The 16,455-nt window shown below is 43.2% G+C and overlaps 1 protein-coding gene across 1 annotated transcript in view; it reads right to left on the bottom strand.

Moving 5' to 3' along the window:
* The window catches only part of CHRDL1 (chordin like 1), a 64,424-nt gene that overhangs the window by 44,706 nt on the left and 3,263 nt on the right, over positions 1 to 16,455 (bottom strand). Inside the window, exons 2-4 of the mRNA XM_061598832.1 lie at positions 14,547 to 14,697; positions 5,135 to 5,247; positions 3,762 to 3,855 (exon numbers count right to left, since the gene is read on the bottom strand). Coding sequence (XP_061454816.1) covers positions 3,762 to 3,855; positions 5,135 to 5,247; positions 14,547 to 14,643 — 304 coding nt within the window. The 5' untranslated portion in view covers positions 14,644 to 14,697. The remainder of the gene's footprint in view (positions 1 to 3,761; positions 3,856 to 5,134; positions 5,248 to 14,546; positions 14,698 to 16,455) is intronic.

The raw sequence follows: 16,455 nt of genomic DNA, 5'->3' as shown, positions 1-16,455 counted from the left end.
CCACAATTTTTTGGCATTGTAATGAAAGACTGCTCCCAGATCCACCAGGCTTGGAATGCATCTTTCTTCAAAGCACCTGGACTTACTTCTCATCCCAGTGTGAGCTGAGAGAAACGTAGGCTTGGTAACAGTTCAGATGACATCCCCCAGTGGTTTCATGTAGATGTTGAAGAGCCTGGGAGATGAGAATCCCTCCAGTGTTATCTTCTGTGACTGCGACTGACCCTTCAAAAAGCGTGTATAAAAACTGCGGATGGCAACCATTGTCTCTCATAAGAGGCATTCTCCTGTCTCTCACACAGGAGGAGATGCCTCTTCTCAGATGATGCTTACACAACATATGTCAGATGAAAACAAAGAAAGCTTCTTTTGCTCCAGACCTATTTGTTTTTGCTCACATGCAAATTTAATTGATCAGTCAACTATAACTGAGACAATTTAATCAACTGCGTTCTCTTCAGTTGGGAGATAGTCTTTAAATGGTAACACCACCAACATCCATGAAAGTTTTTCTCCCTCTCTCATAATACTAGAACTCGTGGACATTCAAAGAAGCTGAATGTTGGAAGATTCAGGACAGACAAAAGGAAGTACTTCTTTACTCAGCGCATAGTCAAACTATGGAATTTGCTCCCACAAGATGCAGTAATAGTCACCAGCTTGGATGGCTTTAAAAGAAGATTAGACAAATTCATGGAGGACAGGGCTATCAATGGCTACTAGCCGTGATGGCTGTGCTCTGCCACCCTAGTCAGAGGCAGCATGCTTCTGAAAACCAGTTGCCGGAAGCCTCAGGAGGGGAGAGTGTTCTTGCACTCGGGTCCTGCTTGCGGGCTTCCCCCAGGTACCTGGTTGGCCACTGTGAGAACAGGATGCTGGACTAGATGGGCCACTGGCCTGATCCAGCAGGCTCTTCTTATGTTCTTATGATCGATAAACAGAATGGATACAGAAGAGAGTTAGAAGAAATCCAAAGCTGAAAAAATTATATTAGCCTCAATGACAATAAAATTAAAATAGCAAAAGGTTTCAACAATGGATGAAGAAATGATATTGGAACCATAAACTGCCTGGAAGAAAAAAAATATCTCTAATTTTTTTTACAGGGGAGTTTTTACTAATTAACATCAGAACAACTGGTTGATGTTATTTTCAGAGTTGATGGGGGAACTTTCCAAGGACTTAAATGTGCTTTGAAGAAAATTGAGAATCCATCTGCTGATAAATCGAACCCCAGAAGCTCTAGCCCCCAATTAAGCACACTGTAATTTAATATTTAAATAAAATACAAAGAGATTTCGACGAGGGCTCAGTGATTAGTTTTGTAAAGTCAGCTCAGTGGGTTGCTTTTGAGCAGTGGCTGAAAGCAGTGAGACAGGATTGGGAAGCAATCCAGCATCAAACAACTGCAAATGTGGACGCTAACTGCCTCCATATGTACAGCCTTAAGATACAGGTGTCAAACACATTATACTACCCAGTGCTTTTTGAAAACAACTTCAAGGGCTCTGTTAAGCTTGCAAAAGCCAATCCAACAGCTTGTCCTTTAACACAGCCCTCCGGTAGCACATGCAAGATCACCCACCACTTGGAGTGATTAAACCAGCAGTGCGGCACGTGGGCCAACTCGGGTTTTCCAACTGTATCAAGTTAACAGTGAAGTTTCAATTCTGATGCTCAGGTTTCTTCAGCATCCCTAATGAAATCGAGTCTCTCTGCAGCGCTTTCATATTTGTGGATGTGCACACGGCTTAATTTCCTGTGTTTTTCTTTTTATGGCAGCCTAAAGAAATTGCTCAAAGAAACCAATGCTTGAGCCACAAAGACAGCAAGCATCACATCTCCATTGTAGTTTGCACTTTGAGGGCTGAAGGTTGCACAGGGATTTGATCCGGTCTTAACTAAGGAAGGAGGAGAGATTTGATTTGGTTCCGAGGTACCCAAGCAACACATTGAGTTTGTTATAGTCAGACAGTTGCAGCACAAGTCTCTACTCAGAAGTAAGTCATGCTGAGTTCAGAGGGACTTACTAGGGATGGAGGAGAAATTTTATATGGCTCGCATGTAAAGGCAAACCAATCTCACTTGCACTTTCTGAGGCAATGCACAAACTGAAACAAACCTGTCCTTCAAAACTTGCACTTCTCTGAATTTTGCAATGCATTTCTCCAGCCAAGTAATGTGTACAAAAATGCATATATTGGGGTAAAGCGTCTTTCAAAATGCATATACTGCTGAAGCTAATATACAAAAAATGCATTATTTGAGGGGAAATTGCTTCGCAAAAACGTGTATATTAGGCAAAATTGCATGCACACATGTATACAGAAGGAGAAATTCACACTAAAATGCTGGTGAGTTTTCATGAGGACACACTAATGTGAAATGTGGAGAACTGAAGTTAAGATTGCAAGAATGAAGAACGGAGAGAATCCAGAATGGATGGATTCCCCCATCCCTACCCTTAACAAACCATAACACAAGCATGGCTGTGTGGAAATGACTGGAAATGAGTTGCTATATGAAGACACACATGATCTGACCTGCCCGAGCTCACGCAGGGATTGGGGCACAACTCCCATCAGCTCCAGCTAGTATGGTCAAAGGTTAGGGAGGACACAGTTTCAGATGATTCACATACCCCAGCACCCCCTTCTATGCATCCTGGCCTGAGGACATGATTCTCCTGTTCCATGGCCACACAGGAGCATGTGATTTCAGAGTCAACTATGGATTGCAGACTGTTCTCCCAGGAGGTGGAGCCACTGGAAGGGAAGGCCTTGCTAGCCTTCTTAAGCTTTCACATGACTCTGGTTGTTTGCTCAGACGGCATCTTCCAAAGTTCAGCTGGTAAGGCCCACTGGGAACTGTCCAGGGTCCTGAATGGCCTGCCCTGCCCAGACTGTGGTAACTGCTACCACTTCTCCAGTTATCACCAAGCCCCAGCAGAACAGGATAACAGAACAGGGTGAATGTGCAAGGTGAAAATAGGATTCTGCGTGTAGTAACTAAGCCACCCACAGACTGAACATTTTCCTTGAGGTCTGCTGCATGCACTTGCAAAAAACTTAGGAAACATACTGATTTGGAAATGCTTTTTCCTTTATATCCAGAAAGCTCATGTTCAGATTTAGATGCCAATACATCTGTGCATTTGGCTGGCCACACCCCCTCCCCAAATAATACTCTGTGTGTGTGTGTGTGCTAGAATTTTAGCATTGCTGACTACCACTTGCTGGAAGCTACAAGAAGGGAGAGTGCTGTTGCACTCAGGTCCTTCTTGCCGGCTTCCGGCAGGCATCTGTTTGGCCACTGTGAGAGCAGGATGGGCCATTGGCCTGATCCAGCAGGGTTCTCCTTATGAAATACACTTCCTGAGACAAAAGAACACTGTGCTAGCAAAATAGCAAAAAGTCAGATTTTAGTACAGGGTAAATAAAAATGGAGAGCTCTGCATATACAGAGGAGAAGCACTATTAACTAGATTCATTTGGAGGGAATTTTATCTTGCCAGCTTGCTCTGATAAAACACTCAGTGGCCACACATAGAACAGGGCGCTGAAGGGGGTGTGTGTTCCTCAGCCACTCGTCTCCTGAGAATACGGCCCTCTCTTGTCATAAATGGAGTGTGTAACAGGGTTTGCTGCATGAAAGCATTCCATTGTTATTTTTAGGTGGGGAATTTGTCTGTTTTCTCTGGCCTGGCGTCCTGAGCTGAGCACATAGACGGAGATTTGTTGTACTGGAAAATAAGATATTACCTGGGCAGCGTGGACAGCAGAGCTGAGGCACATGCACCGGGGCGGAACAGTGTACGTTAGGGCACCTTATTCTGTTGCATAGCACATTCCCATTCTGGGGGAAGAAGTTGAGGAGAAGAAGGGTTATTTCTTACAGCACTGTTAGCAGGAAAGGTGCTTTACTGTCTTCCCCTCGTTTGACCTTATGATAACTTTCCCATTTTGTGGATGGAGCAGAGAGGCCCCATCTGCACTATACATTTAAAGCAGTATCATACTACTTTAAACAGTCATGACTTCCCCCAAAGCATCCCGAGAATTGTATTTTGTTAAGGGTGCTGAAAGTTGCTAGGAAACCCCTATTCCCCTCCCCAGAGTTCCTGGGAAAAGGGATTGATTGTTAAACCACTCTGTGAATTATAGCTCTATGAAGGGAATAGGGGCCTCCTAACACCTCTCAGTACATCTGGTGAACTACAGTCCCCAGGATTCTTTGGGGGAGGTCATGACTGTTTAAAGTGGTATGATACTGCCTGAAAAGTCTAATGCAGATGAGGCCTGAAGCTGCACGTTCTCTCACGACAACTTCCCCATTTTATGGATGGAGAACTGAGTCTGCAAAATGCTTCATGATAGTCTTTTCCATTTTGTGGATGGAGAAGATAGTCTGCACATTGCCTCACAGTAACCTTCCCATTTTACAGAACTGAGTTGCAAATAGCCTCACAATAACTTTTCCATTTTACAGATGGAGAACTGAATCTCCAAATTTGTCACGATTCCGTAGCTGAGCACCAAGCAAGATTTTGAAACTGTATTTCTGAGGCTTAAATTATAAGATTTCACAGGGACACTCATATGCTATAAGTAATGGGGCTTTACCCTGGTATATAGTTGGGAGCATGGATGGTTGGTTCAGGATATTTCTGATCCATCTCAGTTTGGGACGTGCTCATTCATAAGTCCATGCCATTCCATATTCATCTGTGATTTTTTTTAAAAAAAGTATGTATTTTTGAATGCATTTTTGCATAAAATACACATTTCTAAATGCGTAGTCATAGGACACATTTTAATACGCATTTTTGAGCTAAGATTAAGCCAAGACATGCAAAACTCAAAGAATAACTGTGTTCCACTTTACACATTAGTCAGGCAGGTGCAAAACAGGTGTGAAACTTCAAAATATGAACTGAATGGGATCTTTTAATTGGATCACCAAAGGTAGGGAGGGAAGATGGGAGGCAGGTTGATAGCAATCCCTGTGATACAGAAGACCTCTATTTACACTTAGACTACCCATCAGAACAATGGGAATTCCTCTGCTTATGCGCAATGGTCACCATTTGACTGTCAATGCTAATAAACAATAGAATTAGCTACAAGGAACATACCTCTGAGCAGAGACAGTTAACACAATAGACAAACCCATAGGGTTCTAGGTATGGGTGCCACCTTTCACCAACACGATACTTCTTATCTTGGAACACACAGTATGTCTCTGAATCTGTAAGGGAGAAGAGACAAAGCTGTGAACATGTGATCAAGGAGTCTGTGAAACAGCAGTGTGAGTGGCCACCACTTTAGGAAAGCTCCAGCATACTGAGCCAGAGTGCTGGTCCATTTAAGTCAGCATTGTCTACCGCAGGTGTGGGGAACCTTTGGCCCTTCAGATGTTGCTGAACTGCAACTCCCATAATCATTGGCCATGCTTGCTAGGTCTGATGGGAGTTGTAGTTCAGCAACAATTGGAGGGCCAAAGCTTTCTCACTCCTGGTCTACAAAGGCTGGAAATGGCTTTCTAGGGTTTCAGATAGAAGGCACTCCCCGTCCAATCTGGAGATGCCAGGGACTGAATTTGGGACCTTCTGCATACAGATCAAATGCTCTACCACTAAGCTATGGTCTTTGGGATATCTTGGTGTAGAGCTAAGCCTCCATATGTTTGCTTATTTATCTAACAAGATATGCCGCTTAATCAACAACAACCTTTAAGCAGTTTTCATAACACAATATACATGTAAGAAAATATCAATAAAATCAAACTTGAAAAGCAAGTGGACAAAAAAAAAGAAAGAAAAGCAACAGTTGTAAAACAGTTGCTGCGTACTCATTTGGAAATTGCTTGTCTGGGTCATATTATAAGATCTTAATTTCACATAGTAGAGATTCTAGCTGAAAACTAACAGGAGGTTTTCCGGAAAACCCACATCCTTTTGTGTGTGTGTGAAGAATCTCTTACAGAGGAGACCATTTAGAGTGGAGTGGCAGCAATGAAGTGCTTATTCCTTTCCCCAGCCGCCTTTCCCCCCCTTGCTCCAAATGCTGTGCCCTGGCAGCATATTGACGTTAGAAGCGTTCTGTCCAGTACCGTATCCCGTTTCTCACTGTGGCCAGCCAGATGCTTCTGGGAAGCTTTCAAACAAAGCATGAAATGCTGGAGGCTGGCTCATTTGCCCCATCAACCCTCAAGCCTGACCTCTAGCAGCCCTCACCTTCCTGCCTTCTTACTTACAACCAGTGTTTATTCGGTGAAATTTGCACTAAAATGCTGGAGAATTTTCATGAGGGTTTTTTTTTTTGGGGGGGGGATCGTAAATTACTGCAGAAGTGTGGAGAACTGGATTTACGATTGCAAAAATGAGAAACCGAGAGAACCAGAACTGACAGATCTTTCCATCCCTAGTTCCAGGGCAGAGTAGATATTTAAAATGGCAGAACAAACACCCAGTGAAGGAGTACAGCTGCAATAAAATCCAGGAGAAGGGCAAAATTAAGTTAAGTACAGCTATATCAGCCTTCTCCAACCTGGTGCCCTCCAGATGTTTTAGACTTCAGCTCTCATCAGCCCCAGGCAGCATGGGTGGAATGCCTGGGCAAGTGGTCTTTGGCCCTAGAAAGACATCAGAGTCGATGCCTGGCAAGCTTCTCTTGGATAGGCACTCCCTATAGTCATAGTGCCGCAAATGAGAAGGCCCTCTTTCTGTTCCCCGCTTACCTCTCCTCAGATAGGGGGATGATCATTCAGGCAAGAGCCTCTGAATATGCACACTGTTCAGTATAAGAACTGGCTTCCCTTCGGACAGAAAGCCAGTTTGCCTGAGAACCTTGACACCTTATATATATAAAAACCCCACAAAGTTGTGCTATGGGATAAACATGCCCAGCTGCTAGCACCAAGTGTAGGATCTATCAATCCACCCACATGCAGGGAAGCCATGTTCCCTACTTTATAGAGAACAGTCCTCTATCTCATGTGTTGGGTACCTTTGGCCTTCCAGATGTTGCTGAACTACAACTGACATCAGCCCCAGCAAGTATGGCCCATGGCCAAAGATTAGGGGAGTTGTAGTTCAGCAACATCTGGAGGGCCAGAGGTTCCCCATGCCTGCTCTTTCTGAAGTGCTGTCAGAGGACAGGCCTCCACATGAAAGCATCTTCTAATTCAAGGACTGCCTGGTCCAAGTCCAATTAAGACTAAAGGACCCTAAGAAGGGAGAGCACCAGAGGGCTTAAAGCTGCCCATCAACAAGCTGCCCACCTGGATAGCAAACTGAGCAGGCATACAAGTCACCTGGTCACATATTATCCTATTTGATAAGATATCTTTCTATTAAAACCTGCACTACACATATACATTAACATATGCAAATGTCATGCAGATCTGCTTCCTCATTTGGAGCAATGCACAAGTGGCCACCCTGCCCATCTTGAACCTCATTACCATCCTGAAGCATCTCTTCCACAGGAGAAAACAACCACCACACCAGTGGCTCTCCAACGTATTTTTCCTGTGGTCCCTTTGATAATTGCTTGGGGTCTTGGTGAACCACTGAATAACCTTTCCGTTTGCTCTACAAACCAAAACACACGCACAACTCATATTTTAGTAGCTTTAGTCTTCCCTTTCTAGTGCAATGGATGTGCCTGTTTTGGAGAGCAAAACTCTGTGATGTTGGCAGGATGTCTGTCAACTTAAAACCTCAGAGTAGGTTCAGCATACATCCTGCTTCTATATTAGGACTTGAGGATGGCAAAGGATGAAAAGCCCATCCTGTACAGGAAGGTAGCCTGGTCAAAGTGGTCTCAGTCTCCACTGTCAGTAAAAAATAAACCCAATCAAATGCAGGGCCAAGTTATATTCTTAACTGCAGTGGTGGCTAGTGCCCATTGGGGCTGGTGGGGTGGAAGTCAGGGAGCCTAACATGGAGTATCATGGAGCCAGAGCCAATGATAGGTGGATCCAAGAAATGCTAATTTTGTCTCCCTCCTTCTCCCTCCTGAGTTTTACAAAGGCAACACAGAAACTAAGGAGAGGGAAGTGGTAGGCAGTGCCCCCCCCCGGATGAGATGTAAGTAGGAAGGAAGGAAGGTGGCCTTGCAGGAATCAAGGCTGAGACTGGTGGGGCAGTGCCCTGTTTCCCCTAATAGACCACTCTCCAGCTCTTATCTTTTCTGCAAACCACTTGATGGAGCTTGCAGACTATTAGTGGTCCACAGGCCTCAGACTGAGAACATCTGTGCTAGAGAAAAGCTGCTGAGAGGACAGGCACTGAAACCTGGCCACTATCGCCTCCTTTCATCCCTTCCTTCTGCTCAAAAGCAGAGCATGGGATGGATGGAGCACTGTGGTGGCTTGTGTGAAAAGATCTGCTTCCACTTCAGTCAGCTGAGGGATGAATGAGGCTTTCATGTCTGAGAGGCAGTGAACTGGAGAGGCCACCAACAGTCCCTCAGTGATGCTCCTGCTTTGGACAAAGCTGTTTGCACAGTTCATTCTTGTGAATAAGCTCAGTTGAGCAGACAGAATGCCTCCCTTGGACCATGTCCATCTCCTTCCTGGGATATTCACCTACTTGACAGGGAAGTTGGGTTAGAGTTCAACTGTTATGGTCAACTGTTGTCACGAGATGTTGAGCATGGCAAGAAATAAGCCAAAGTGACATCTACAGGTAAGAGTGCTAATTCTATGGTTTCCAAGTAGTTTAAAAGGAAACTTCAGTTTCTAAGGCGGGCCATGCCGTGAGACAGGCAGTAACCTCAAGCAGCAAATGCTGAAGGGTAGGGAATAGACAGAGCTGTCTACATGGCCTGTCCTGTGCCCCCTAAACTAATATGCTATGCTCAGGTGCAGTGGAAGAAGTGTCAAAGAAAGATCCAACTGTAAGGTTGGGTTTTGTCCATGAAATGGGAGGAGGTGCCATCTTATCCTCCATCTCAGGAAGCAGCCTGACTTGGTTTGGCCTTGTCAATTTCCAGTGATCATCAAGTATGTCACCACATATGCTCCCCACCATTCATGACCCTTGACAAGCAATGACATCTTCCATAGATAGCTGAATTCATAAAACCATGCACTGATATTTTGGTTTCCAAAGACCTCATGAAGATTTCCCCCCCAAGTCATGTCTGGGCAATTCGTTTCCTAAAATGGTATTTCATCTTTCATTCAGTTCATCCTAGGTCAATGATTGTGTAAAATGATACAGCTATATGATTTGAAAACTTCAACACAGGATTGTAAGTCCTGAGATGGAATGCAGGTAACCTCTGTAACTTGTATGGCAGTGCTTAGAATGGAATAAAGCAATCTCTGCATTTGTGACATCTGAGGTAAAACAGATCCTCCAGCTATTGCATTAAGTTCTTGACAAGGTAATGAAAAATATACTCTTGGGGAAAACATAGAGTTCATTCCAGATAAAATTTAACTGATCAGCCAGCCAAACAGAGAGAAAGTTAAACATGCTCAGTGAAAAGGCAGATGTAACATTTGAACACAGGTCACAGGTGGCCCTTCAACCGCATTGTCACAGAGAAGGGGTTGGACCATCTGTCCATTAGCTTGATGTGGCATGCCCTGGATGACAAAGGTTCTTCAGGGTCACCTGCTATGTGTTCCTTTTAACTGGGCATATCAGGGATGGAACCCTCTGTATGTAAAGCATGTGCTCTACCACTGATCCATGGTGCCTTTCATTTGACCTATGGTCCCTCCCCTGGCTTCACAAATTGTCTTGCACGGTGATTTAGCTGCCAATGTTATCCCTCACCTTGTGCTTTAGAGAGTCTGTCCACACAAGGTTTCTGTTTCTTAATTGTACCTTTAAAGTACATTTTTCTCCCAAAGAATCCTGGGAACTGACGTTCAAGAGTGTTGGGAACGGTAGCACTGTGACGGTTTCCAGAATTCAAAGATGGGATGTACTTTAAATGGTGTGTGCACAGCCCTCCCTCTTTTGTAGTAGTGGGCACATATACTCTTATGTGCATATGCCATCATCCTTCTCTAGAGATAGATAAATCTGTCAATTTTGGTTTCTCATTTTTCATTGAGCAGGCGGTTGGACTTGATGGCCTTAGAGGCCCCTTCCAACTCTACTATTCTATGAAATCCTGAATTTCTGCAGCAGTTTGCATTATTTTAAATCCTCATAACATTGGTCAGCATTTAAGTGCCAATTTATCCTAATAAAAACATTTTTGAATGCAGTTTTTCACTTATATATACTTTTTTTACAAGCAGTTTCCCATAATATTTTTATGAGTTTGGGGATTGAGACAGATGATTTCTGTGAGTCCCCTTCCAGCCCCTGATTTGGAACCCTGCACTTGGAGGTGGGCTCTGCAGCTGACAAACCTGCTCCCCTGGCCAGATGAGTCTCCTTTGTTAGTCTAATAGAGTGGCCAGGTGGGCTAATGGGTCTATCAAGTGCCCATTACCTAGTAAATGGGCCAGGGAGATCCTATTGTTATTGAAACTCTTCAGGACAGCCCCCCCTCCTGGGGCCAAAGATAGGCTTGTGTTTTTAGCTTGTCTGATGAAAGGCTGGGAACTGGAAACATGCAGAGAGGCTTCAGGATACCTCCTATAAGCCTGATGGAAAAGCAAGATCTATTGGACTGCTGATGCTTTCAACCCCTCCATCTTATACTCAGGTTGTGAATGTGTGGAAAGGCACCATAGACTCGGCTGATCATCTTTCCATGGAAACCAAACCCTGAGCAATAGCAGGGATCCCTGGATATCGCTCACCACTTGGAGATTGCAACAATACAATGCAGTTTTGTATGTTATTTTCTCTAATACACTCATTTGTGTACACAGTGGTTGGTTGAACAGATGGATTGCAATGTTTGGAGAAGAGCAAATTTCAAAGGGTAGCTGTTCTCAGATTGTGCAATGGTTTGAGCAGTATGAATTAGGTAATTTCTCCTTAAAACAAAAACAAAATCAAATTTATTCCCTATTCATTGCTATGTATATCACAGCAAAAAATTAAAGTACAACTGCAAAAATGCAACAGGGATTGGGCAGAGGGATATATTGGTACTGTCATTTGTACTAGCCAATAGGCACCTTCTTTATTTTGGTTTTTCACCTGGTTCAAACTAAACAATTTCCTCAAACTGGCTGAAGCCATTTTTCAAGGCTAACCCCAATTCAGAACATGGCTTGAATGGGGAATTTTTTGGTGTTGTTTTTTTTAGCCTGAGAGCCATGTCCCACATGGGTAAAATTCCAGGGGCCCCCTGCAGGTGGTGAGCAGGGTCCAAAGCAAGAGTGGGTGGGACAATGGATGTGACTTTTACTTTTGCACAGTAGGCTTTATTCCAGCCACACAGAAGTCAAAGGTTTCTACGTACTGCCCCTTTCCCACCAACAATCTCTCCATCCTTCATCCAAGTAAGTAATTATCAAAGTTCAAGAGTGCATTTGAGCCATGGAAAAGCACAAGTAGAACACGGACTACGGCAAGTGAGAGGTGTGGCCTGGGGAGTGGGTGTGCCCTAGACAGAGTCTGACGATCAGACAGAGACACCCTGATGGGTGAATCTGTCAATTTCGGTTCCTCATTTTCCCAAATTTAAGTTCAGTTCTCCACATTTCCATGTGAGTTGGCCATTTTTTTTTAAAAAAAAGAAAGTGCTCATGAAAATTTATTAGCATTTTAGTGTGAATTTCTCGTGCATAGCTTTTGGATGCAAGTTTGCGTAATCTACCCATTTTTGCAAACAGAATGCATTTTGCATGCTACTTTCACTTCTATATGCATTTTGATGCATATTTTATCCTGATGCATGCATTTTTGGACACACCTCTTGGTTGGAGAACTGGAATGCAAACTTTAGAGAAGTGCAAATCTTGAAGGATGGCTGTGTTTTGTATTGTTTTGGTAAGACAAATGAGGTAGGGTCACCTTTAACTGTGAGTCAAATTGAATTTCTCCCCCATCCCTGCTAAGTCCCTCTGAACTTTGGTGGGACTATATATAAGTTGGATGGGGAGGAAGATGGCGGAGTAGGAGGACACTACACCAGGAGCAAAGGCACAGGCTGGTTAGTTTCACCTTAAAGCAAAAGCAAAGGCATAGGCTTGAAAGTTCATTCACAGCAAAGCAAAGCTAGTCAGTTTCACCTTAAAAAAAAAACCTTCCTTAAAAGGAGCTTTTTCCTGGAGGATTCCTTAACTGAGGTATTACTGTATGTGCTTCCTAGGACAGTCACCTGAAATAAGTGAATTCCAACTTTGATTTTAGATTGGGCTAGTATTGCACCCATTTCCAGCTGCTCAGTTTGGCTTCCATCATATTCATTATGTAACTAATTAATTTTATGATTAATGCCTTTCTTAAAAATGGAAAGTTTGTTTTCCATGGAAAAATATACCAGTGGAAAAAGTTGCAGAACATCCCCCCCCCATTCCATTTCAGAACGTTTTCCTCTGAACAATAGTCCAATCCCACATCACTGGTGCTGGATGGGAATCAATAAGGATAACGGTGGTGGTGGTCACTGCAGCTGCCGCGACTACTTTTGTTAATGACCCTGGGTACTTCAAACCAGAACTTGTGCTCTTGTTTCCACTGCCGGCATGCCAGCTGTTCAGATTGGACATTGGGAAATAGAGCTTCCTTTTTAAAAATAATAATAATCCTAAATTCATTATCTACAGAAGGGCAATTTCCTTACTGTCCACCAGCCCATCATTCCATCAATACCATTTGCTGGGAATCACAAGTAGGAAGACTGGGCTGTTGCACTCAGGGCCTGCTTGTGGGCTCCCCAGAGGCATCTGATTGGCCACTGTGAACACAGGAAATTGGACTGGAAGGGCCACTGGCCTGATCCAGTAGGGCTGTTCTTAGCTTTGTAGCTTTTCTACTTAGGGTTGCCAGGTTCAGGGCCTGAGACTGATCCTGTATCTTTAGGAGAACAGAAAGTCAGCCAAGTGCAGGTGTTCTTGCAACCCTGTAATGGGAAAAACCACAAGGTGGAATTCTTCCTTCCCCCTGCACAACTTTTAAAGATACAGAAGACCTCTTGGAGGCCGGGCCTGATGATGATGAGGGGCCCTTGAGGGGCCCCTGTGGGCTGTGAGGCCCTTTGCCAGGGCCCCACCTGGCTGCCCTTTAGAGCCGGCCCTGCATATAATCATCTCAAGGAACACAAGAGCATATGAATAAGGGGAAAACAAACAAATTCAACAAACAATCAATTCAGTTCAATACAAACTCATAATCATTCAAAAATAGAATCATAGAATAGTAGAGCTGGAAGGGGCCTATAAGGCAATCAAGTCCAACCCCCTGCACAATGCAGGAATCCAAATGAAAGCATTCCTGACAGATGTTTGTCGGGAATAATATTTGACATACTCTCTCTGGAAAGGGACTTCGCCACCCAGGGCAGTGGCACAATCCCAGGCAACAATACCTTTCGTAGTTTTGGTCACAAGGGAGGTGGGGCAGGTTTCAATCAGTCTTGGATAGAACAAACACTCCCTTGAAAACAGCAGCACAATCCTAGGCGTATTTATCATGAGAATGAATATGTGTAGCCTTGTAAGTGGACATCCAAATGCACATTTTTCTAGGGTATGGATCAGGTATACTGGAGCTAGTGATGGAAGGGATTTGTCAATTTCAGTTCCCTTAGTTTCTCTTTCTTCCAATCTTAAATTTAGTTTTCCACATTTCTGCAGAAATTTGCATTTTTTAAAATAAAAAAACCCTTTTGAAAATTCTTCAGCATTTTAGTGCAAATTTCTCCAAATACACAGAATTTATATCAATTTTGAGTAATGTACACATTTTTGCAAGCATGTTCTAATATAATGCATTTTTGTACATTACTTTCACTAAAATATTCATATTTATTCACACTACCCCCTCATATATGCATTTTTAAAAACATGAGCAGCTTCACAAAATTCATGTGAGTGCCAATTTCAAAGGACAGCTGTGTTTTGGTTCTCAAATTGTTTCCAAAAGTGAGAATTTGATAAGATTTGAGAAAAAGTTATTTCTGATAATACAGCAAATTGTTATGGGGACCCTCTGATCTAATATTCCCATCATCAATTGTTTTAGCTCTGTTACTGATTCTTAACTTTTGAAGCAGTTAAATTTTAATATATTTTAAATAATGTGGTGTAATCTTAAGGTCAGTTTTATCAGTTTATTAGTCCTTTTGCTTTTGTACAGCATACATGCCTTAAGTAATTTTATGGTGAAAATCTTATTCTTTAATTGTGCTCTGTATTTGCAGTAGCCCATGGCTCAAGCAATCAAGTTGACTGACACTAACAGATTTAGTTTTAAATGCAAAACTGAATCAAATTTGTTCTCCATGTGTATTCAGATGTGTACACAGTGGCCCTTGAACACAGTGAGGTTGAGATGGGTCCTTGTCCTCAATCTTCCTCTCTATGTGTGCATTTCTACACAGATGAATGCATGGACCAAGCTTTTGATACCAAGGACACCAGGACTCTCGCTAGCCTACAGCGGAAGGTTTACTCACATTTTCCTTGCTCTGTTGTACTTCCCTCAATGAAAAGGAGGCAGAGCATGCAGGCCAAAAGGAATCGAACATTTTCCAGTCTCCACTTTTTTCTCATCTTTGCCGTAAAGAAAAGGAGAGCAAAAAACCTTTGCTGTCGAGAAAGCTGGAGCTGCAGGAGAAGAAAAAGCTGGAGTTATTTCCGATGGACCCAAGGCTATCTACAATGAAGCCCTCCAAGACTATCAGACTCAGACTACAAATTAGCTCAGCTGCCAGAACGGGACAGAAATCTGTCGATTCCTTTCGCTAGTGCGAAGTGGAAGGAAGGGTGGGATATAAATTTAATGAAATGAAATTAAATGAAATAAATAGTGCAGCATTTTTCATACTTCCTATCCTCCAGGAACTCTTGATGCATTGATTTGTCTGCTGCAGAAACTCTTATGGGTTACAAAAGATTCTGGGGTTGTTGGTCACATGTTCATCTTAGGCAGGGCACAAGCATAGCCTGACTCAGATATAATGCTAAATGGTAGTTTAATGGGCAGCCTGTGGCCCTAGCCTCAGGCTAACTTTATGTGGCCCTTGGCTTACTTTTCAAAAGCCTTCTCATGTGATCAATTCAGACCTCTAGCAAGAGTGATTTGTCCCTTCCCAGCAGCCTGGTAGGTGAGGAGGTGGTGCGGGGGGGAGGGGAGAGAGAACGTAAGGGTAGCAAAAGGAGACAGAGAAAAAGGATGAAAGTGAAAGAAAGCCTGAAAGGATAGCCCCACCCACTTTTTGCTCTGCCCCCCCCAGTCAGCATGCGCCCCCGACACTTTACATCCAAGCAAATGCAGCCCTCAACAGAAAAAAGGTTGCTTTAAGTTGGATTCCCGTATTGAGCAGGGGATTGGACTCAATGGCCTTATAGGCCCCTTCCAACTCTACTATTCCATGATTCTATAATTCTACACCTGGTTTAGCATCATGTGAATGAGAGTATGAGAGCCTTGTGCTTGCATGCTACTCTCCCTGCTTCTTCTCTAGCACAGCCGTGAGGAGGAGATTGGACACTTTAGCTTCCGTTTTCAGCTAACCACAGTTTAGTTTTACATCTGAATCCTAAGCCATGTTTAAGCTTAACTATGGTTTGTTGAAACACCCCAGCTTCATAAACCAAGCACTGAAGTTGGCTTATTTCAGTAAACCATAGTTTAGACTAATCATACTTTGTCAAAGTTCACATGACAAGACAAACGCTGGTTGGTCTAAAATGGAAGCAAAAGCTGCCATCTCCTCTTCTTAGCCATTTCAGAGGAGGGGTGGTTGGGTACATGAGCCTATGACTCAAACTGTCTCAGTCACATAATATGATAAACCATAATGTATCATTATGCCTGAATAAGGCCAAGGACAGCAACCTACAAGGTACCCAATACTCTCCATATGTCAGCTTTACAGGGGAAGGTCAGTAATGGTGGACATCAGTCAATCTCTCCACCAGTACTGGCACTAGGCGTTGGGCAGCCCATAGGCAATATATCCTCAGTGGAACCCCCCCCCCGAAGACATTTTCTATATTCCTATCAATGATTGGTGTTAATCGATCAAGGTTGAACCCAGTGTCTTTGCTTGCTGGTGTCCCATCTTAGCATATATCCAAGTACAGCCAATGCAAGGATATATGGACTTTAAAAAGAGAAAACAATTGAAATGCTAATTATTTCAGCAAAAAAAAATCTGTTTTTTTTGAAAGAGTTATATTGAGTCTCTGCTTTGTTTTGGAATTTCTGATGCACCCTTTAATCCCATTCATCTTTTCCTAAAGTTGCTTAAGGATAGGAATGCTGTAAAAACCAGAATTTCCGGAATACAAGGCTGTGCATGTGCATAACTCTTTGTTATTTCTTTCTTTTTTTTTTTTAATTGAAGTTTCCAGTCTTAA

This window comes from Rhineura floridana, chromosome 16 (assembly GCF_030035675.1).
Source record: "Rhineura floridana isolate rRhiFlo1 chromosome 16, rRhiFlo1.hap2, whole genome shotgun sequence".
Lineage (NCBI taxonomy): Eukaryota > Metazoa > Chordata > Lepidosauria > Squamata > Rhineuridae > Rhineura > Rhineura floridana.
Note: the sequence above shows the minus strand (reverse complement) of the source record. Positions and strands in the feature narration are given on the sequence as shown.